At 38.3% G+C, this 25,212-nt stretch overlaps 1 protein-coding gene across 1 annotated transcript in view; it reads right to left on the reverse strand.

Moving 5' to 3' along the window:
* Window positions 1–403: 403 nt before the first annotated feature.
* Window positions 404–25,212, reverse strand: part of slc7a10b (solute carrier family 7 member 10b) — a 39,380-nt gene continuing 14,571 nt past the window's right edge. Inside the window, exons 4-11 of the mRNA XM_072386506.1 lie at window positions 15,262–15,387; window positions 15,028–15,181; window positions 12,955–13,078; window positions 10,220–10,323; window positions 10,039–10,135; window positions 5,798–5,947; window positions 5,506–5,683; window positions 404–5,410 (exon numbers count right to left, since the gene is read on the reverse strand). Coding sequence (XP_072242607.1) covers window positions 5,280–5,410; window positions 5,506–5,683; window positions 5,798–5,947; window positions 10,039–10,135; window positions 10,220–10,323; window positions 12,955–13,078; window positions 15,028–15,181; window positions 15,262–15,387 — 1,064 coding nt within the window. The 3' untranslated portion in view covers window positions 404–5,279. The remainder of the gene's footprint in view (window positions 5,411–5,505; window positions 5,684–5,797; window positions 5,948–10,038; window positions 10,136–10,219; window positions 10,324–12,954; window positions 13,079–15,027; window positions 15,182–15,261; window positions 15,388–25,212) is intronic.

The following is a 25,212-nucleotide window of genomic DNA, read 5'->3' on the forward strand; positions in this document are numbered from 1 at the left end:
CAAATGTACATCAACACTATAGAGAAGTGAGTATATATACAGAGTGCAAGTTGTGAAAAAAGGGGAGAGGGTAATTTTGAGAAACATTTTATTCAGAAAAACTACCACAAAACTGTTGATTCTCGTGTAGATGAACCATACACTTAGGCTACATAACGTAGGTGGTAGGCCTATTTAACGTGAACTTAACCACTGCATTTGGAGAAATATTTTCTCAAAATATTGTTTTAAAATTTGTCAAATAAAGATACAATTTTCATTCTTTCCCGATATCAGTTCAACAGAAAACATGAAATACCACAATGTGCTGTCATGATTTTATTTTATTTTTTTGATGGTTAATGGTAAAAAAAAAAAAAAAAAAAAGGAAGTTGAATTTGTGAAACGCAAGAAAATCCGGTTGGTTTTCGAAATAAAACTATTTTCTGCGAGAGTGACGCTTCTGATACGCTCCCGGTAGATCAAAATCAAAATGAACACGAACCCTTTGTATTTTGGTTGTGTCACTGAAATCTAATTTTTTTTTCACATACTCAGTACCTCAGCCCATCAGAAATGCTCCAACAGACAAAAAGCATAATGTGTCCAGTTCAAATTTCAAATCAATTTATTGTGCCGCTGTAGTCTTTCATTTTTACAAAAAAGTGCATTCCAAACCATTCAAGTTGATGTTCCACGTAATAATCTCATTGTAAAACACTGAATGTTTTACAAGAAATATACAGCATAAATATGCTTTTATTTGAAGATAAATTTGTGATGACACCAGCTGCAGCAGATCCTGTGCCTTGATTTCTCCATTATTTATTCATTCATTCACTCATTCATTCAACTAATAGCAGAACTAATCCATACTAATGTACTGAACATTCGTGTTTAAAAAAGATCTATATTATTTGAGTAACCCTTGAAAGCAATTATGTTTTGAGTAAGGACACATACAATGTAAACAGGCCTATTAGTTGAAATGAAAATCTAATCTGGTTATGATTAGAAAACCAAAATGTCAGAAATCATCACTTACAGCAATCGCCACTAATTGATGACCTGTCTAACCAAATATTTTCATTGACTTATTTCTGCAAGCAATCATGTTTGGTTTTGTGATAAAATCCAACAGTCTTATGTCAAGGTTCCAGCTGTGTAAGCATCAGATGAGCTCTACATTCATGTAGAAGCGAAAAAATAGGAAAAATACAAGTATATATAGTATATACAGGGTAAGGACTAATATACCTGGCCACAAACAAATAAGACTGCGTCCCAATTTTATCATAGATCGGTTAGAAGTGTTTCTTTTTTTTTTTACTGAGTAACCGATTAAACAGACTAAATTGAAAAGCATTGTATTACTGCTTTAAGTACCCAAAAAGTAGAGACACCACTCTACTGCAAAAAGTTAAAAATAGATGCAATTACTCTTTAAAATAAACGGTTGAATGGGGGACGAGATATATTTCTGTTAAGTAAAAAATACATTCATGTATTACACAGTAACTTCAAAAGGTAAATGCACTGCTTTGTTGGCATGTAAAATATAAATGAGACATCGCTTGAGGGTTCACAGACTAGCATGGTCTGTTCAAGTCTAAATCTCAACAATGTAAACCACAGAGACAATTTTTCCTCAAAACTGATCTAGATTAATGGCTAACTGAAGAATAGACTGTTTTTACAAATATGACAAACGTATCCTTCCTCTGCTGTAACACATATAGGATGATAAGAAAACTCAATGATAGTTTTCGAATCGTGTCACATGCAATGCTATGTGGCCAATGTCTAAACTAACTCCTTTTGTTCTGTCCAATGGATATATCAGTGGTAATACTTGCTTGGTACATGTTATATCAAAGAATATAAATAGGTATCACACGGGTACCTATTTATCACTATCTACTTGAGCAGTAGATATGAGAAATCCAGTACTTATCAAGAATAAGTGGAGCTTTATGTGTGATATTTGTTTATAAAAAAAGACCTATTCTGTCTCATTCAAATCTTGCATTAGACTGACTTAATAATACACAGTACATAACATACAGTAAGGTACCACATAAAAGTTAGACTCTTGCTTTGTAAAAAAAAATCATGAAGAAAGGGTTTGAAGGATTTTTAAGTGTCTGATTAGTAAAACAGTAGAAGTCAATAATAAATTCCATCTAACTGCAGGACTGGGCTGAGACCAGCAGGTAAAGTTAACTCAAATACTTTGTTAACTATAGATTACTCATCTTGTGCAAGAAACAGCAGTGTTTTATGCAGCATCTAGTTGGTTTAAATCCATTTACATACAGCATTTCAAAGGAAGAGATCACTAAGGACCAAAGTATTTTCAAATAACTATAAAATCATCAAAACAAAGAGCACCCACAAAATTAATTCAAATCTAATATAATGAATCAGTTGATAAATCACATCTGAATATGCAGTTAATATGTATTTATAAAAAAACTACAAAGTTGTTTGTATCTATTATGTTTTTGCACAATGTGGGAAATTTCAATTTGTGAATTTCTATTTGATGTCTTAGTTGTGTAAGATCATTAAATAAAACAGTCACACACAGCACCATTTGCCCTTACCCTTTATTCATAGTTTATAAGATGTCATTTATGGCTCGCTTACTGGTTGATGAGCCATTTAATAATGTTTAATAAAGCATTTATAAGCCATTAATAAGAATAGTTTTGGGCTTGCAAGAAATTACTGCTTTAGCATAACACTCCTTGCCTTTATTTTCTCAAAAAAAAACATTAGGCAAAACTATTAAAAGGGTCTGTAAAACATTAATAAGTGATTAATCAACCCTTAACAAAGCAGTTGATGACACTCCGTAAATGGTGCTTTTGACATTCTTACCAAAAAGCCAGCATTCTGTTGAATGGAACTGAAACTGTCCCAATAGCTGATTTTTTGATCAAGACTTGTATGGTCAGCAGGACTTCACTAAACAGAGGAGCTGCTCCATAAAGCAAGTACAGGTCAGCTGTGGTGTTACCTTCATTTCATGTTCAAAACATGTTCGAGGCTTCAAGATTATCTATATAGATAACTCTGCAAACCCCATGAGTAAAAGGCAACTTAGAAAGTTATGCAACACAGAGAATAACATAATAACATAACAACCACATCTGACCTGCACTGTTCCATTGCTTTAGAAATTCAGTACAATCTCTCACTGAGAGTAACTTCCATCTGTGTTTCTGAGAAAAGTGAAACCTGTATTATTTACTGCTTATATTCAAAGACAAATGAGTATCTCCTGGAGTAACTGGTTAGAATTTAGATCCTTTGTCACTGTAACAAAGTTTGCAATTAATTTGTTAGCAGCAAACAGCAAATAACTGCTCTTACAGAAATTCATCAAATAAAGTAACTAATCTGTAAACTATAATCTAACACTGACTATGAATAAATCGCCCTTTCCTACCTGATCTTTGTTATAGCTATGTTCAACCAGCTGCAACCCTTGCCCTCCCTTGTTTGACTGGTGATGTCAATGCATTTTTCATGTTATACTGAGTAAATGTATTTGTACTTCTATAACATTTTTATGTTATACTTTGAAAATATAATGCTGTCTGGAAAATGAAAAAGAATAAGCTAATCAAAACAACTTACAGTAGTCTGAAATATTGTCTAATGGGATTAAAGCCAATGAATATGGCAAAACATTTAATTCGAATACACACTCAATTCCTAACAGTATCTGTCTTGGGGATGAGAGCACTTATCACTTAACTTCCTATGTTTATCCAATGACATATGGAATTATGTTGCTTATTATTTAGCTTAGTCATGTCATAAATGGTTTGTGCTTAAGACCTTCAAATGATAAACATAAAAAGAATATAATCAATGACTTTCTAACAAAAGAAACAAACAAAAAAGTCAACAGTACAGCCATACCAGCAGCTCTGTGCTGCTGTTATGAGGTACAGCAATGCTTCCAGATGATATCAACACACTCACACACTGCCGTCTTAATCTAGGATGCTAACCATTTTTAACTATAACTACACATATGGGTAAACTGAGGTCAAAAGCATTGAACAAGTTAAAATGTTGAAGTTGTGATAGTGGCGCTACATGGAAAATCAGAAGGAGACCAAAACTGTCAAATTCATTCTGAGGTGAAAATACAATTAAATTCTCTGTAACTAAATGATCTTGTTGTAAACCACAGAATTTATCCTTATCTGGGGTGAAGGCAAACTCCTGAGAGTTAGCTGGATTGATCAAATCACACACACACACAAACAAAAAAAGGTTTACACAAATTTTCCAAATGATAGCTGAGTGAAGTCACGGGATAGATTAAATAAAATCATTATAATGACTTAGTTCTTGGAGAACATTACTATTTGCCCTCCAAAAAATCTGTAAATTCTTTTGTAGAGGTAGAGATGTTTCATTGTGGACCAAAAATGTGGTCCAACGTCGAAAAAGATAATAATGACATCCCTCCACTCACAGTCAGAAATCACAGTAACAAGACATGGAGTGAACTGCACAATATGATAATGATTAAGCTTTTGTTCCATGTTGGTCATTAGATGATTTACATTATTAGCAGCCAACAGAGCTCCAAGTTTCTGTTTGTTGGGTGTACGTTAGCAATTTGTAAAGATATTCACATTTGACATGATGTCTCAACCCATCTTTTACTGTGGGATCAAACATATCATTGGAGAAACCCCTGAAAAGTATACATTAGGTGCACTAATGCAAAGTTGCATAATGATTAAAGTGGTTAAACAGCAGGTGGAAGGAGCAAAGACCCATGGGCACTGTGGAGTTTGTGCTCAGTGTGCATGTCAATAGAAGTATTCTTTTAGGTTTATGAAATAATTTGCTCTATACAAAATATGCGAGTTTCTGACAATAATTTTGTTTTGGATTTGGTGTAAAAAGATCTTGAGGCACAATAAAACACCAGTAATATTCAGAAGGAGTAAGCATGGAATTGTCAGTCATTGATCCATCATATTACAGAGAAAGCTACAAATGGGTTCAAAATGAAGACAAGACATTTTCACAGCATGGCACTGTGGCCATTAGATTGTTGTGCTTGACGAGTTAATGAAAACAAAAAGTGCATGCAGCCCAGACAGAACAGAGGGCATTTCCACTGGACTATAAGAAACAACTGAGTCTTTCAGTATCAAAGATCAGACAGGAGGTTCCCATGACAGGAACAGATGCCTGAGCTTACATAATGATAGAGTGAAACTGCAGTAAAATCACAAAGATATTGACATATTCAGAAAAGGGTTTTAAGAATTGTCAGAGAAACTGCTCCTGCCTGATGACCGACCAGTCCGCTCTGAAGGACTGGCAATCTCAGTGGGGTCAAACTGAGGAAAGACCACGAAACACAACCTCTGGCCCACGTATGTTGCCCTCTCTGCAGAAAAACAAGTCAGGATATATGTATTAGCTATTTTAGAAAGAGTAGGGGTCAAACCAAATTCTTAAAATAAGAACTTTTTTAAAACTTACCAATAAAATTGTAGATGCATTTTGGTTTTTCTTTCCAGTGGACACCCAGGAAGTAGACAGGTACACCCGTAAGCATAATTACCAGACCAACACCACAAACCACCGGCTCTGAGTAAAGACTGAATCCCAGCAGCACTGCCCAGAACATTAGGTAGCACACAGGAACCAGTAGGTTTACCTGAGGAAGAAGACACAAGGCAAATGTGATGGTAGTTTACAAATACAAATAACAGAAAATGACTACGTGTTCATAATGGGTGGTCACTTCTGACACTGATTTTGTTGGTTGAACCTTAATAGGCCGGTATAGGTTGGGTATCTTCCAGCGGTAGTACAGCAGACCTGCGATGGTGACACCATATGATAGATAGTTGATGAAGGAGACGTAGTTGATCAGGTTGTGTGTTTCTCCAATGCACAGTATAACAATGGTAGCAGTACACTGTAAAACATGGCAAAGTATAACAATGTCATGAATGTTGAAGGAGCTCAAGCCAATTCACAGCTCATGGTCATTAAGGTTCTCCATGACTCTTTCAAATCAATACAGCAATATATGGGGAATCTAGTCTTCCCTCACAAGTTTTGCTCTCTAAATCTGTTCTTGAGCTATTTGAAATTTTGGCATTAATTATTGGTTTGTCTGGTGATCAGTTTTTAACAGTTGTTGGCTAATATAGGCCCCCTTCAGCCACCGCTGACACTTTAGTGTCAACAGAGCAGCTTTTTATCTAAATTTCATTTAAAGGAACTCATCCTGTGATTTTAACTGGGATTGGCTGTGTCTAATGATTTAAAAATATATTGCCTTATTTCAATCTTACTAAGTTATTACTTAGTAAGATGTTGTTTATCAATAAGTTACTACTTATTGATTTCCCCACTTATCCTAATCATAAATGTTCAGGCAAATAATCTCTTGTTGATCTTTTTATTATTAATATGCCCCATAAATACTCTGCAATCTGGGTCTTTGCCAATGATTTAAGTGATTGCTACAGTTGATGCTGTTAGGGATGCTAAAAGAAAAAAAAACACGTTAGGCCACGTTTAATTAAAAAAATAAATTTTAAGCACTTATTTCCCTGGAATATGTATGATTTTAACTATGGTTATATTTTGTATTAAAGTATTTCTGTGACAAATTTATTATTTTCATAGATAAAGATGCTCCTTTTCACCTGCTCAGAGTAAAGGGCCGTGACAGCCCCTGGTTCACTTCCAAGCTGGTGAGTGGTTGCTGGGAAGTCTGGTTCTGAGGCTGACTGGCTAAAATCCTCCAGCTCCCTGTTTGACACAGTTTCTCATGGATAACCACCAACTTTTTGGCTCCACACAAAGGGCTTTTTTTATTTTTTTTTTTTTATACTCATTTTATTAATTTTTGGTATAGAACAGTAAAGAACACAGCACAGCATCAGTGGGGTACATGTTCTTAGAAATAATACTCAAATGTCTCTGACATCAATCAAAGGTTTTTGGTGGTGTATCTGCTTTGAGATTTGTATCCTGTCCATTTTTCGCATTTCTTATCCAATTTTGTTTGCTGGAGTCTCTCGCTCTATATATATGCGAGTCTTTCCATGTTAATTATCTCCTCGACTGTATCCAGCCAGTTCCTCCGAGTGGGAGGGTCCATTTACTGGTAATTGGCTTCTTGGCCGCAGCCAGCAGAATTTTTACCAGACATTCGTCTTCATATTGTACATTTTCCCTTATCAGATTACACAGGTATAATATCTCACCTGACTTTGGTAGTTCATATCCCAGTATTGTTTTCAATTCTACCCACACATCATACCAATAATTTCTCATTTTAGTACATTCCCAAAAAACATGACTGTGGTCTGCATCCCGCTCTCCACATCGTCTCCAGCATGTTTGTTGTGTAATTGAAAATTTGCACATTGTTTTGGGAGCAATAAAGAACCTGATTATATTTTCCCAGCAACATTTTTTGCACATCCTGGAGCTGGTGGTGGTTCGCCGTACATCACATATGTTATGCCAGTCCTCTTCAGTTAATGGTATATTACTTTCTTTTACCCATCTGTCTCTTATATACAGTGTAGAAGTTCCTCTGTTATTCTCTAGACCCTGGTACAGTGTTGGGGCTTTGTGTCTTAACCACAATTTTTAATTTACTGAATTCTCTGTCAGTGAAGTTTCTATTGCTTTAAAGAGACACCTAAATTCTAAAAAATCTGCAGGTCCAGACAACCTCCAGCTTTAATTTTTATACCTGGCTACAGATAGGCAATTGAATTCAATTCAACAAAACTTTATCAATCCCCAAAGGGAAATTATATTGCTGCAGTTTAAATTATTATTAAAGAAATGCTATTTTCAAACATAGATAATTAAATAAAATAAATCAGCTGACAATCATTTAGTAAGTTGGAGTATAGCAGTGAGAGGTTGACAACATGATAAGAACGTTACAGCCAACAGTTCAACAGTTGGATGTAGATTTACTCCTTCTCTGTGACATGGCCAGGATTTCACCATGTGTCGTTAAAAAGCACTGCAATCCCTCCTCCTTTACTATTACCTATGTCTGTAGTCTCTGTCTGTCCATAGACTGTCTCAACAGGTATCCTTTGAATGGTGTTATGGTGCTTGTTGTCCCTTCTTTTCTGTCCTCTTAAACCCCCAGCTGGTCAAGACTTTCGGCTCTGGCTCTGCCAGAGGTTTCTTCCTGTTAAAAGGAAGTCGTTTCTCTCCACAGTCGCCTCATACATGCTCAGGATAGGAGATTGGACGGCAGAGAAGTTTCGGTGCAATACGTTGGTTTCCTTAGATAGAAAATTGTTTTTGAATTGGCTAGAATTGGACTATATTATTGAAGTGCCTTAAGATGACGTTTGTTGTGATTTGGCACTATATAAATAAAACTGTACTGAACTAGTTGAATTGAAATCAGAGTAGAATCACTGCTCCTCCGCATCAAAAGGCATCAGCTGAGGTCGTTTGTGCAGCTGGTTAGGATACCTCCTATTTGTTTCCCTTTGGAGGTTTTCCCCTACATCTCCTACTGGGAGGAGGCCCGAGGCAGACCCAGAACTCGTTAGAGGGATTATATAGCCAATTCTGGCCTTGGAATCCCCTAGGAGGAGCTGGAGAGTTTCGCTAGGGATAAGGATGTATGAGTTTCTCTCCTGAACCTGGAGCTTCCGAGACACAACATTGGATAAACAGATGACAATGGATGGATGGATCCATTCATCCATCCAAGCTGTAAAATCACATGGTCAGGGTAATACATAAAATAAACTGTTGGTTATAATTTTTTTTTAAAAACGCATGACTTCCACAGTCATGGACACCCTCACAACCATTATGATCATATATTCTATTAATCTAATTATTGGTTGTATCTGTATTTCTCCCCAAAACGTGCCCATGTAGCGTTTGTTCAGGCAGACAGTCTTTTAAATAGATTAACTTTAAACTATTCAAACTATGACACTGAATATGTTTTGTCATAATAATAATTGGAAATTTAGTCAATTTCCAATTATCAATCCATTTTCTATACCCGCTTAATCTAGTTCAGGGTATTTTAGGGGGGGTGCTTGAACCTATCACAGCAGGTGAGAGGCAGGGTACACCCTGGACAAGTCAACTTCCAAATATTTACAGACCAAATAGTAGTTTTGTACAATTAATAGATGGTTCTAGAAAGACACCAAACAATTGGTAGCACATTGCAGTTGCAGTGCTCTGGACATGATTTCAGAAACAACTCTAACCCCTATCTACTTGGCTTTTATGGGCAGAAAGAGCAGCAACACAGAGGAAGGATTGCAGCTTGCTAACACTAGGAGTGTTTCTGCACCCCAGATGTGGAACTGTTGGCTGCCAGTGTCTATTAATGTTTTCTGAATGTTCATATGTTAACTGCCAACGCTGTGTGTGACCTCATCAGCTAAACTGTTGCTAAGCTAAAAAACAACACCCCAATCTATTCACGGCAATATCTGAGAATTTCAGTCAAACCTCTCTCCACAACATTTCAAATTTATAAAAGTTTGTACACAAATTTTTGTTTTTAAATTTAAATCTATTTTGCTTTATTTTGTTATCTATGTATAAGACATATCTATTTCTATATCTATTTGGATTTATCTAATCCTTTGTGGATTAATAAAGTATTATTGAATTGATCTGAAGTAAAGCTGCAATAATACAATACTGTACATGGGAAAACTTCCTTGCGAGGTAATTAGTTTCATGACAGATTCAGCTGGCCAAAGAACAACAAGCATAAAACTGAAACATATTAGTGTTTGGAAGACTATGTAAATAAAATGTAGCTTGGCTTTATATTGGATTGTCTGTCATATTTCATATACCCTGGATTATGTTTGTTAACAGTCAAAAGATATCATGAATCTACAAAATTGATAATCTACTCAATTAAACCACATGGTTTAAAATAATTTAATTAAAATACTATCAAAATACTGTATAAGAAAACAAAAGGTAAGGCAAAATGTAATATCTGAGATATCAATGTGAGACAGCACATACGCAAACCAGTAGGGCTGGGATGGGTGTACAGTTCTTATAGTGGATCATAGCGAGCAGGCTGGGCAGGTGGCCCTCTCTGGCTCCTGAGAAACACAGCCTGCAGAAACATAATGCAAATGATCAGCAGCTGTGATCACACAGCATCAGCGTGCAGCATGCTGAAACAGGAATTTAGGCTCACCTGGAAGAGGTGAACAGGTAGCCGTTGATTCCTCCAAATGTGGACAGGGCCACTGAGATTGGCATGATGACAGAAAAGCCTCCGAGCAACTTCTCCCCAAATGTCTGAACAGCAGAACAACGGGGAAAAAACTGACATATACATTCCTGAAACAAATCCTCAATATGATATAGAGATAATGTGTTATACAAGGTCATCTTTCAAGTGTATTTTCCTAAGGGTTTGATTTGAAAGATGTTAGGCCTAACAAGCAATTCTCCATCAAAAAGATGCATTTCCTGTCATTCTATCTGGCTCAGCCAAGAGTGTAATTTAACAGATGCCCAACAATTACAAAAACAAAGAAACCATAGACAAGATTCTTGTCAGCATGCTAGACGTGTGCATGCATCTATGTAGTTTGCAAATATCTGCCCTACACCAACCTGCAAGAAAAATATGCCAATGCTATAGGAAATCCCGTTTAAGGTTAGGGTACAGCTAAGCTGATGTGCATGTAATGTGACACTTTTGACTGATGGACGCTGTGCCTCAGCTAGCACTGTATAGTAGAGTCAAGTTGAGCCTGGGCTGTCTTAAAGGTTGTCTTCGTTAAGACGGATATCCCTGATTACCATAATCAGGGATATCCGTCTTAATTTGGTCAATTTCTGGATGTCTTACACAGTGACAAGAGGTTACATAAAATTTAAAAATGAAAGAGTCCTTAGTCAGAGCATTAATTCATGTTTTCTGACACCAAAATATATTCAATTCAATCCACTGTTCTAAGCTAACCAAAATGATCACTTTTAATTCACAATGATTCAATGCATATGCACGAGACATAGCTCAGGTGTTCTTAAGTGATTTCAGTGTATTACAGCAATTAGTCTATATTTCATTTCTGGATGTTTACTTCATAAAAAATAATTGGCATAACATCTAAAATCCCTACGTGAAACATGTCTATGACTCAATGGAATATGGGAATGGTTCTAGTTTATCATAGATCAGCTCAGCTCACAACTCAATGCATTGCCTGAGCACATCATTTGGACACTGTAGACTCTAAAGCCCAGATGTACTCGAACACTTTAGATTAGCATTAAAAGCATTACCATCAGTTGGCATCAATTAGTGAGGCACAGTAGTACATTTGTATCTAGAAGGCATGGATACTGATCTGTGCGCCTTGCCCAGTGATGTAATAAATACGATGTAGATGAAGTAAATATGTGATGTAATATTATGGAAGTTTGCCATAAATTTAGCAAGGAGAGTATTTAAATCAATTACAGAGACTTATCTACTGAGATTTGCGCCTCACAAATCACTGCCGTGTGCACCCTTATTCACTGCCAAAAAAAGCATGCCTTAACTTTTTTGCCTGACGTGGTTGTGGTCAACAAGTCTTCCCACTCAAACAGTCATAAAGGCTTTGTTTGTAGTCCTCAAAATGGCTCGTAACTGTGTCCTCTTAAGTACCACCCCTACAAGTGGCAGAGGGGAAACAGGAATCTGTTGAGTTTTTCCAGATTAGAATGAACGCCATTAAAGTCTTTCTTTTAAGAAGCCAGAGTCCTCATCAAGAGGAGGGATGGGTGGTTGGATGGAGCAGCTAAGTGTGGCGCCTTTACATTCCATTGATAATACACCAACACCTTTCTAAAACACTTTTGTCACTTACCGGTTGGATTCAGGTAATAACATTACTTGGATATGGTAAGAAAACAATCATGGCAATGTCTTAAATACATTATTTTAACAGCATGACTATCACCACCATATCACTGCACCATTTTGCCTGTTACAATAGCAACGTTTTTTTATCATTATAATAACTTTTTTTTGTAAAGGGATGTCCAAGTGCTCTCTAAAATTGGCACAGAAATACCCTGTCTTTGTTGGATCAGGTTCATTCTTAAGTGTTAGTTAACTACAAGCTTCTAATTATCAACAGGTCTGCTTGTTGATGAGGACTTGTTTGTAACTGAGCTAATTTGCACTGCTTCTGATACACTGGTTCGGGCATTACTGAAACAAGCTAGTTGTGCCTGCTAGGTCGGACCTGTTTCAGGATGTAGAACGAAGTCTCTGAGCTGAGCTTTTTTTTTTTATTCTTTTGGTAGCAACATCAGATATATTCAAACTATTTACAATATCAACAATCAACATAGAGGGCAGCAAACAAGAGTATGAAACACTAATTGACCAGAAATGCTTCAGAAGATTTGCCGCTGAATTCAAACATAGGCATACTCATTGATCTATTACACTACTTACTAGGTAGCTGACTGCAAGATGTCAAGTGCAAATGTTGTAAACATTTGAGTTCTTGCATGCAATTGTGGAATATTTCAAATGTTGTTTCAGTGTTCAATGGACAGTATTTTGACAAAACAATTTGTCTTGGATTGTAGAATACATATAATATGCATTTCCATAAAGCAATTATATTTGTCTGCTCCTATGTTGATAAGAGTATTCAAAATATCCTCTCAGGGTGTATTTAGAACATACATTAAAAGTTTTCTATCGTGTAATCTATCGTATCGTATCTATCGTATCGTATCGTATCGTATCGTATCTATCTATCTATCTATCTATCTATCTATCTATCTATCTATCTATCTATCTATCTATCTATCTATCTATCTATCTATCTATCTATCTATCTATCTATTAATGTTATATTATACATAAATGTGACTGCAGGCTTTTGCCACCACTCATTGTTTAAACACATTACTCACTACAGCCACAGCATTGGATGAAAGCAGTTCCTCAGGTGACATGGAGGAGAAGTAGGCGATGTTGGTGAGCGTGTACACAAAGGTCACCAGTGGAATGGAGATGTAGATGGCACGAGGTAGATTCCTGACCGAAGCCAGACACCATGTACAAATGAGTCACAAGTCCAAATTAATTAAACATGCACAAAGGTTGATACCAAGCAATATGAGGTCTGGTGAATTTTAATTTCGATCCACTTCAACTATCAATTTTAAACAAAAACTGTTACTGATAAAAAAAAAGGGGCTTTACCATTAGAAAAATCATAAAGAACTGGTAGCACACAGATAGTATGAGTGTCATGGGACAGAAAAGTAAACGATAAACAGGAAAAAAACATATTAAGCAGCTAAGAGATAGCACATTAGCCCAACTCCCATCCCCCCACTCACCTTACCAAATCTTCCCTCAACCCCATAAAAAAAACACACCAAACCAACAAAAGAACAAAAAACTAAACAATATTTTGCAAGTAAGTTAGCTAAAATCCTCTTAATTGGTGAACCACTGAGGTTCCACTGAGGAAGTTGGCCATTACTGCCAGTTTTTAGGTCTTTTCAGCTCAGCTTAATGAATAGCTATTACCCAACTTATTGATAAGGTCTCTTTTATTAGGGCTCCTATCTCACCTCCTGCTTACGACCCTTCAATCTCTGTTCCCTGCTCTGCTGTTTTTAACCAGTTTGAGCCAGTGACTCTGTCCTTTTTACAGAAGATTGTTGGTCTGTCCCTCCTCGACTACTTAAAGAGGTTCTCCCCACAATAGGGCCATCTGTCACTGCTGTCATAAATAGAAGTCTGTCCTCAGGTGTAGCCCCTGAAAATTTTAAGCATGCAGTAGTTCAACCGCTGATTAAAAAACCTGGTCTAGATCCTGTAGTTCTCCATTCTCCAAACTACCTTTTTATTTAAAAAATCCTTGAAAAGGTAGTCCACTGTCAACTAATGGCCTATCTCGAAGAGAATAGCCTTCTGAAGGTTTTCCAGTCTGGTTTTCAAAATCTGCACAGCACTGAATCAGCACTTTTTGGAGTTTTTAATGATATCCTTTTTAGCTACAGACTCCGGTGACTGTTGTTCTCGTGTTGTTAGATTTAACTGCTGCTTTCGACACAGTGGACCATGACATTTTTATTTCATGTTTGGAGCGGTGGGTTAGCACTGTTGGTTCCATGACCCCGGTGGTCAAACCCACCATCACTAGCCTGGGGTTTAAAGTGGACCACATCGGGTCAGTTGTTAAATCAAGCTTTTTCCAGTTGAAGCAGCTGGCACACATATTTTAACTGGCACACACAAATATGAGCACATTTCCCCCATTTTATCCTCACTCCACTGGCTGCCCATACACTTCAGGATCCATTTCAGAATGATTTCAATTGTTTTTAAGTCCCTAAATGGCCTTGTCCCACCCTACTTCTCTGAGCTTCTACTCCCATATGCACCCACACGCTCTCTCGGGTCAGCTGACCAGCTGCTCCAGAGTGTGCCAAAACTAAGAGGAAGCTCAGAGGGGATTATGCTTTCGCAGTTGCAGCTCCAAAACTTTGGGACAATCTACCTCTGCACATCAGACAGGCCTCTTCACTGTCTGTTTTTAAATCCCTCCTTAAAACGCATCTTTTCCCCTTGGCTTTTAACACTATGTGAGACATTGAATTTTATTTTATTTTATTGTTTCTCTTATTGTATAGCTGCCATTTTTACTCATGCTCTCACTTTTTAAATTATTTCTCTTTTATTCATTTCTTTATTGCAATTTCTTGCTAACCTTTTTATTTATTGTCTTTATTTATCCTGTACAGCACCTTGGTCCACTGTGGTTCTTTTAAAGTGCTTAACAAAAAAAAGTTGGATTGAACTGGATTGGAAGTCTTTAAATTATTTGCTATAGTATTTCTATCAATGAAAAGATTTCAAACTAAATCTCAACAAAAATGTTCCTCGAGGTCTGGCATATTTCTGACAATTGTGCAAGCAGAGTAAAGAAAGAAACGACATGCTGGAAGGTCATGAGAACTCTAAATATTCACCGTCTGGGTTCAACCACCTCCTCTGTGACATAATTGAGGAAGTTCCAGCCACTGAAAGCAAAGGATGCCTGCAGGAATGCCAAAGCAATCTGTCCGACTGATGGTGTCCTCTCCAGTGAAAATGCCACGTGTGGAGTCAGCGCCTCATACTTGCCTGGTATGAAATTACATTTTTGATTTATTAGTTTAGTTTATAAACAGGAGCAGTAAAATGACTTAGACTGAAAGAATTACCATTTAAGATCTGCACCAGACCAACCACAATGATGAGGCCCAATGCCATAAGCTTCCCCACTGTGAAGACGTCCTGGATCCTGGTGGCCATACGGACACTGGAGCAGTTCACCCAGGTCAGCAGCACTGAGGAAACATGAAAATGTTTGATGAAAGTTCCACCACAGGAGCACACACAGAACAGACAGGTTCTAGGTATGGATAATGAAGTGTAAATATTGCGTTCATTTTCATAATCTCGTCTTTTTTTCTTTCATTCTTTGATATATTACAGTCTTCTTTATCCAATAATATAAAGTTAGGCTGTCAGGCTTCTGGTCAACCCAAAGCAAAGTAGCTTTAAACACAAAAGTACAGTTTAGGTCGTATTATGTTGTCGTATTGTATGTCATATTGTATGTTGGCACAAGCAAAACATGAGCTGTCGACGCTCATGCTGCTGTTTGGCTGATATATTTTCCATGTTCACCATTTTTTATGTTTTGCTATTTAGCAATAAGCATCAGGTAACAAACTAAAAATATTTTGCAAAAGCACTTTGAAGGCTGATGGTCACTAATTTTGCAGTTTAATTAAAACATTTGACATTTGATAAAGAGTATTAGAGTCACAGTAATAACCCCTGAGAGGAACACAAATTTCTGAACACAATCAGTCCCACTTATTTTCACTCAGAATTATAAATAGCAGCTCAATGGTTTAACTTTTTTTATTTAATCACCCTGGGATCAGCTGAGTAGCTGTTGCTCGTTGGTGTCTGTATTGATCTAAGATAGACTGGCGACCACTCCAGGATGTACTCTGCATCTGTCATCTTAGGTATTTTTTGTCAATGCAACAAAACAAATGATATATATATTGTGTGTCTATGCAACAAGCTTCTAGTAATGAAGAGCCTGATAATACAAATTTAAATGACTTCCTTGCTAAGTTGACTGTTATGTGTAGACACAACACTGTTAGAACCTTGAGATGGATATCTTTTTTTCAATGCCTGAATGATTCGCAGGTCAGGGTTAAGTGGATAATGGGATCAGGTTCAAGGACTGGATTTCATATGAATGAAAAAGTCAACGTCCCCAAAAAAAAATTGCTCAATGCTCAAAACATTTAAAGACTATCTGGCTCCTTGAGGGAAAAAAAATATAAAGAAATGGCTCAAGACTTTTCACAGTAATGTGCTTTGTCTGATGTTGCAAAGTATGTGTGTCTATATGTCCCTGGACAGATATAATTTACACAATAATGCCACAACGATGCAAGAAAGAGTCACAAATTTACCAGGCCTAATTCAACCATGTGTGTGGTCTGAGCACTCACTGGCATCAAGACAAATCCTGTCGCAAGAAGGTCTCTGGATTTTTATAACACCCATAAAACTGAGGGAATTGTAAGATAATAAAAAAGTGCAGTATATTTTCTAGTTTTTAACACAGACAGCTTGTGGTCTCATCACCCTCACATCATCCCTAAAATAAGTCATCTTTATGTTTTTCTTTGTGTGTGTTTATCTTTTATTATTAGTTCTTATAAGCTAAAAAATGCTAACCATGACGAGCAATTTGACTTCAACACTAAAAATGTTTTGAGTGTTCCGGTAATGTTATCAGGAGCAAGATATAGTACTATTTCTATGTCAGGGCGCTGTGCGCAGCAGCAGCAGCCAGTTGCCATGGGAGGCAGGAATGTGGGAAACAGCCGAGTAAGGGAGGGCATAATTGTTTCACCTCGTCCATCATTGCCACTGGCTTTGCACTGCTCTCTCTCATGGCGGCCTCACTCTCCAGCACAAAGACAAGCTGTCAGACCTATAAAACAAACCACTTCCGTTGCGAGGGACAAACAAAACTGTCTGGGTGAACTCTACCACTCTTCGTAGAACTCAAGTTTCAGGATCCAGCTTTGAAAACAAAGAGTGATAGCATTAGAGGCAAGGAAAGCCTAACGTTTCACCTCACTGACTGGATTTCATGGTAAACATAATTTACTCATCGATCTAACAAAAAGGATTAATTGTAGCAGGTAGTCAAAGGCCAGAAACCAAACAATTAGGGAGCCTGACAAGTCTACATTTACTAATGCACAACTCTGTGGTCTTACATGGCATCTGCTTGGCTTCTCCTGCCACTGTCCCTTCTAGTACTGAATGTCCCTAAAGTTCCACAACCCTGGCAAAAATGATGGAATCATAACTGCTGGAGGATGTTTACTCAGCAAAACAAATCCCAGATAAGACACAAAACTATTTAATTTAACAGTAAACATTCTATTATTCTGGGTTTGTAAAACATACCAAAAATATATCTAAAAAAATTGGCCATTTTTTATTCAGATCAATAAGAGGAAAAAATACAAAACCACTCACTTGTGAGAAAAAAAATGATAGAACCATGAACCAAAAAAATATTATCATTACTTTACTGCACAGTGAGCATGGTTGTTTGTCTTGCTTGTCCCTGTATGGATGGATCTAAAACAAGAGAGGGTTGTTGATTTTAGGACCATGAGTAGGCCAAACACTGCCTCCATCCAGGGTCAGAAGGTGGAGGTGGTTTTACAGTTACCTGTGGCTTTAGCAGACTGGACTGTAAATACAAGATTGAGGCTGTCGACAAGAAATGACAGAATAGACAGAATCACATATCTTCTACAAGTCTGTATGGCAGAGTGCAATGTGCTTTTCAGGTTAACATAATATTTTTGGGTATGTTTTAAAAAACTGCCATTTAAAAGAAAATATATATATAATGTAATTTTATTGTATTTATTTTTATTTATTTTCTTTTTTAACAAAACAGGAAGGAGAGTATCTATACATTTCAAAGTGGCAGCCATGATCGGGTTTGTTTGAATTCTCGAACTGTTAAGGAAAGGACTTTCAATGCTTCTTTTAGGAGCTTCGTTAGCACAGGATACAGCTGAGCATTCTTTATGAAAGCAAGGAGCTTTATTCAGTCCAGTCAACTAGAGGGTGAGCGTGTGGAGCCTGTGCTAACAATTACTTATTTTTTTTTGTCTTATCCATCCTTGTAAAGCATTTTGTAATATTAAGAAAAGTGCTATACATATAGTACTATTATTATAATCATTAGTAGTAGTAGTAGTATTGTTGTTGTTGCTGTTATTATTATTATCAATTGTAACATTAATACTACTAATAACAGTAGTGATTATTTGAAAATTTGACAGTAAATATCTCAAAGAAAGGAAAATGGTATGGCTGAATAGTCAAATAAATAACCTTATATCACCTTTTCTTCTTTTTTTTTTAACCTCTTCAGAAAGCGTAATAGGGTTAAGGAGAGATGGTCAGAAAAAACTGTCAGGAAAAGACAATGAGGATCCAACCACCTGTAATGTGGGTCTGGATCATTTGAACTCCAGATGTTCAACAAATAGTTCACAAAAAGTTATTCAGATACTTCATCTAGTGCAATCTACTCAATGTTACACAAAGGCTAAAAGATAATAATAGGATATGATATGCAATAAAACTTTATTATCAAAGTTTTTAATTAAGTTAAGAGCTGGATGAATGTTAAAAATAACCTTTATTAAATGTGTGATAAATGTATTAGACATTGTCAAAGGCTTCCTCGTATTGGAAAGTTTTAAGGAGGGATTTGAGGGGCTTGTGTGGCTTAATTTCAATGAGCAAAATATTCCATAGGATCAAGGCTCAGACGGAAAAGACCTGATCACCTTTTGTCACAAAATACGATCTAGGAATACTTAGCAGGACAGTATCTGCAGATTTCAATGGTTGGGTAGGAACATATCTGGTTAATAAATCTGATTTGTATTTTTGGGCAAGGCCATTTAAGACTTTGAATGTGAGAAGTAAGATTTTAAAATCAATATGAAAACCTAACAGGGAGCCAACGCTGGGAAGCAAACATTGGAGTGATGCTTGATTTCCTCTTCCCTTTGTCCAGGGAATGAGTCTAGGTACAGTATTTTGAATCAAGTGGAGACGATGGATGGAGCTCTAAATAATACCCAATTATAGCGAATTACACCAGTCAAGACGAGAATTGAAAAAATGCATACGTTGTGGTAAGTCCACAGTTGAAACGTTAACAGATGAAAGAACTATCCTGATTTGACATATTAGGGGAAATATTAATGAAAAATGATTTTTTTCTGTAATTTAAAGCATATTTTTCAGTGTCTAAAAATGAGTACAAACTCAATATCAAAAACATGGCTCCACAGCAAGCATACATCGTACAGTCTGTACAGCATACAGTCCATGCTAACTCTGCAAAGACAACAAAGAAGCAACCAGGATCATTCTAAAAAGCACACAAGGATCTTACAATCAAATGAAGCACCCTCCTTTGTTTAACCTGGCACCCTAAACACAACCCACACAAACGTTTGAATTGTCACAAGTTCAATTCAATTCAATTTTTCAATTCAATTGTATTTATATAGCGCCAGATTACAACAATTGTCATCTGAAGGCACTTAAGTAATATAGTCCAATTCAAGCCAATTGGAATTCAATTCATTGTAATCATTATCCAATTAATTCATATAGAGCCAATTAAAAAAATTAATATCCTAGCTAAGGAAACCAACAGATTGCACCGAAGCGTGTCTTCAGTCCAATCTCCCGTCCTGAGCGTGCCTGTGGCGACTGTGGAAAGGAACGACTCCCTTTTAACAGGAAGAAACCTCTGGCAGAACCAGACTCAGGAAGGGTGGCGAGACAACCAGGATTGCCACTGATTGTAAAATGGACCTGTAGGCAACACAAGCGCCATACAGAGCACAGGCAAAAGCAAGAATGCAGATCAGGTGTGCGAACTAGATTAAAGCCTTATTAACACTAGAATGTTTTTGGTCTGATTTCATGTTCTAGATTGTTGCTTGAGGTTGCAGACAAAACTGCCAGATGTGAGGCAAGTCAGTGGTTTGAACAGCAGCCATAAATAAGTGTGAGGCTTACGTATGCCTTCCAGTCCCAAACTGAATAAACGAGTGATATTCTGAGGCAGTCAACAGGGGAGGTGTTGGGACTAACAGGTGTGGAACAGCAACTAATCAGAGTAGATCCCTGCACGGGACTGTTTTCTTCATCCCAATCCCGCCCGCTCCCGCTGAATTTCTGACCATCACCGCCTACACCCGCAACTTGTGTTACACTCCCGCCCGCTCCCGCAATGTGTATGTCAACTCCTGCCCGCACCTGCAAAACTTTGAGAATTTATGCCCGCACAATAATAGAAATGTATTGATTGTGTGTCTTCTCCCGTCCCGCAAGAGAAAACATGTAATTTTATAGGCTATTAATAAAGAGATTCATGGACCATTGAGAAACTTCTCCGCCTTGCTTTGTCTTTGTGCTGTAAATACCTTCTTTGAGCTTCCTTTCCACATCATTTATTGACATCCTGTGCTAGGCTCCATCCCGATCCCGCAGTGTTTTTTATTTAGCCGCCCGCAAAGTTCATACCGCCCGCTCCCGTGAGATTTAAGGTGGGTCCCACGGGGCCCAGCGGGACCCAATCCCAATGCAGCCCTCTAAATCAGAGTCCAAGAGATGGAGTGAGGGGAGATAAACAGTAAGCTGGAACAAACAGCCACCAACATTCTCTTGTTGACAACCCAGAGAGTTCCTGTCAAATGTTCATATTGAAAATACACAGATAAAGCATGGGCATGAATCATTTCCCTTTTTCTTTTCCTGCGTGTGTTTCTGTGATAATGTGACCACCAGTCGGACGAGTAGAGGGGATTGAAAAATCTTGTACTGTGGAAGCCCCTGCTGCAGATCAAATGTGTAGTGTGGGTACACACCACAACTTCAAAAGTCTCTGTAGAGAAGACACTTGTGTTTTGTAGCATGATCAATACACTCTGACATTTTATAGTCAAATTTTGTAGTAAACTTAGCCTAAGGTAACAACTACACATAGCTTTGCTCTTGAGTATCAAGTGGGCATACATTGGATATAAACATAAAACATGCTTACAGAAATGTAACTCTCTATCCTTGGACAGTCAGACTGTTACTGCTCCTGTTTCCGGCATACACCCCCCTCATGGGAACAACAAAGCCAAGTACATGACCATTACAACTTGGACAGATGAGTCCCTATCACAGTTGGATTGTTTTGATCGCACAATATAGGATTGAATTCAATTCAACTAAGGTGACCTGGAGGAAGACAAAGAAACAGTGCTTTCTAAAATTAATTGAAATTTTAAAGAACTTTATTTATCCCAAATGAAAATTCCAATGTTGTAGTCATATAGGATGTCATTGTGTATGGTTATTGCTGTCAGCAGGAATGACCTCCTGTACTGTTCTGTGTTGTTGGAACTGAAAAAGCCACTTATTGAACACATTCCATCGTTTTAGCACTGTTCTGTGGAGGGTGGATAGTAAGTGCACAATTAGCTCCAGGCTCTCCAGAACAGTCCCAAGCACAGAGCCAGCCATCTTTATCAATTTGTTCAGTTTCTTGGAGTTGATGCTGCTTCCCTTACAGATGGCTGTCTCTATGAGTGTGTGACCCTGTGCATGTGCGTGTCAACAGGTGCCAACCTGGATGGGTTAAAAGCGGAGGATACATTTTGTGTGTATGACTGTATGCATGACAATAAATCTGATCTTAATCTTAATCTTATAGAAGACAGCCTCAGTGTTGCATTTACAGTCTAGTATGTTGTCCAGGTAAACTCCGAGGCATCTATATTTCTTAACCAATTCCACCTCTTCACCTATGACGGAGACTGTGTTTGGCTCCTGAAATCTACAATAATCTTTTTTGTTTTGTTTGTATTCAAGATTATAATTTTGATAACCTTGAAAACTATCTGGCACATAATGACACATGGAAAGTATGGCAAGTGTAACAGCACACAATCAGTTACGGGCCTGACAGACCTTGCACTCCCAACTCCTGGAGTAGTTCTGATGTTGAAGTAGCTATAAATATTCTGCAGCCTACTTCGACTGGTTTAACCTGCATCGGCTGTAAGTTCAGCGTACCTCAGTGTTTTGCTCTAGTAGGCCTCCTCTACTGCATCCTCCCAGGGGACAGTGAGCTCAATAATGTAGACGAGCTGAGGTCATGTCTGAGGCTAGTAGACACAATCTCAGCTGGAAAGCAGAGCTTTGGCCCCAGGCCCACCAGCAGCTTCCAATCTCATGCACCAGCCAACTGCTCAGTGTCTAGTCCTGAGGGGGCACGTTCAGCTCGATCCTCTCTTCCCTGGACAAATGCTATTGCCAGCCAGTGGGATAAAGGGGGAGACAGGGCATTGACCTTTGCTCCGTTGCTTCTCCAGCACATCTGCCAAAGGCTGTAGCATCTGGTCAGCCAACACGTATATAAGCCTTAAAAAAGGCTGGTCTGGCACCCCACCAAGTTATGCTTCAACGTAGCTGGTGACGGGCAGTGAGCATGTCAGATCTTCTCCATACCACTAGCTCAGATTTTTGGAAGACAACAGGACATCAGAGGCAGCGTGTTGGTGAAGCTCCCTCTAAATGCCTCCATCTCCCACAGATCATTCCAAGAGATCTTCGTCTTCCCTACTTCATCCCAACTTACCCACTGCCCTTGCTTAGCCAATGCAATGGCCTTTACCTGCCTTGCTGCTTCTTCCTGTTGGTGAAACTCCTGCACCATAAGTCTGCATCTCTTAGGTTATGTGGCCTTGTTCCAGGATGGTGTGCTGCCCTCAAGATCACAACCACCCCTCCCTTGCTGGACCTGGCCCACAATGTCCTTGTGACTAAGTGCTGCCTTTGCAAATTTGGTTGCTTCTGATGGTGTCCATTTAAATTCAATTCAATTATATAGTGCCAAATCACAACAAATGTCATCTCAAGGTACTTCAAAGATACAGTCCAATTCAAGGCAATTAGAGTCTAATTCATTGTAATCATAATCCAATCAAAACCAATTAAACAAATTCAAAATTTGTTAAATTCATACATACAAAGCCAATTCAAAAACAATTTCCCATCTAAGGAAACCAACAGATTGCACCGAAACTTCTCTTTGGTCTAATCCTTTGTTCTGAGCATGAATGAGGCGACTGTTTGGATAAACAACTCCCTTTTAACAAGAAGAAAACTCTGGCAGAACCAGACTCAGGAAGGGTGGCCATCTGCCTCGACTAGCTGGGGTTTGAGAGGACAGAAAAGAGTTGACAACGAACAACGTAACACCATTCACACGATACCTGTTGAGATAGAGAAACACAAGTTAATGACAACAATAATGCCATATGTACATATGAGGAAATAAAAAGGGGAAAAAGGAGAGCAAAGTGAGGAAAGGTGTTACATAGGAGGTCCCCCAGCAGTGTAGGCCTATAGCAGCTTAACTATGGGATGTTTCAGGATCCCCCAAGGCAATCCTAAACTATAAGCTTTATCACAAAGGAAAAATTTAAGGCTAATTTTAAAGTTACAGAGGATGTCTGCTTCTCGGACATATACTGGCAGCTACTTCCACAAGAGAGGGGCCTGATAATTGAAGGCTTTGCCTCCCATTCTACTTTCAAAAACACAAGTAACACTGCAGTTTGAGAGCAAAGTGCTCTGTTTGAAAAATATCTAACAATGAGATCTTTAAGATATGATGGAGCTTGGTCATTGAGAGATTTATATGTGAGGAGAATAATCTTAAATCATATTCTGAATTTAACAGGGAGCCAATGAAGAGAAGTTAAAACTGGAGAAATATGATCTCTCCTGTTAGTTCTCATTCATTCTAGTGGCAACATTTGGGGCAACTTGGGCAACAACAGCATCACTTGATTCTGTTAGCTTCAACTCCAATCTCACCTAGGCACACATGTACTTCTCTGTGAGACTGGACATGAGTAGTTCCAATATGCCGCTGCTGAGGCACTTGGGTAGACCAAGACACTTTTTCATGTAGGAGCTGAGCAGCCACTCTGGCTTTTCTACCTTTGTTACTGGAACCTCATACAGGGTCAGTGGCCACATGAAACATGGAAGGAGGCCAAATTGTAAGCACCAGAGCTTTCAGGGAGAGTAGTTTCATCAATGGTTTCCAGGCCATGGACAACATCCTTCCCAACCTGTTCTACCTGGTCGCTGTCCTTAAGGGATGTGCTTTACCAACACTTAACTCTTAACTGGCTTCTTAGAGACTGTAGGAATCACCTCCTCGCCAATATAAAAGCATTGGTCAATCAGCTTTCTTTTAACAATGGAAATGCTTCTGGACTTGCTTGGCTTGAACTTCATCCAGGTCATCTCAATGTTATCTTTCTGAGTACAAGCCTTGGTCGTGCTGAGTGTTGTACGATCATCCATAAATGCCCTGATAGGTGACATCCTCAGACCAGGTACTATGCGCTGTCCTCCAATCACCCATCGAAACGGTCTAATGATCACCTTTATGGCCATGGTGAAGGCTAGAGGGTAGATGGTGCAGTCCGCCATGATTCACACTTACAGGTGCCGCCATTCTGTGGTGAAACTTGCTGTTGTTATGCATAGTTGCACGTCTTGAAAATAGCCTTTGACAAGATCTGTGAGACCAGCTGGTACCCCGAAGAAGTCAAAAGCTGTCCAGAGGAAGTTATGAGGGACTGAGTCAAAGGCATTGGCAAGATCCAGGCATTGCCAATCTCGTTTAGATTTGTTCCCTCCTTCTTGGCAACCTAGATCTGGTGCCAGACGATGCTGGTGTGTTCCAGACAGCCAGGGAAGCCTGAGATGCCCACCTGCTGAACTTATGTACCGATGAGGTGGTTTCTTTGCAGGTAACTGGATAGCCTTTGAGCCACTATGCTGAAAAAGATTTTGGGACCTGGCAATGATAAAGCCCTTGCTCTGTGCACAATCTTCAGCACTTCAGCACATCTGGGTGGGCTGATATCTCGCTAATGTATTGGAGGATGGATTGGAGTCATGTCAGCTGGAATAGTGATCTTTTTGTGGTATCAACTATC

This window comes from Leuresthes tenuis, unplaced genomic scaffold (genome assembly GCF_036924035.1).
Source record: "Leuresthes tenuis unplaced genomic scaffold, fLeuTen1.0.hap1 SCAF_5, whole genome shotgun sequence".
In the NCBI taxonomy this organism is placed as follows: Eukaryota; Metazoa; Chordata; class Actinopteri; order Atheriniformes; family Atherinopsidae; genus Leuresthes; species Leuresthes tenuis.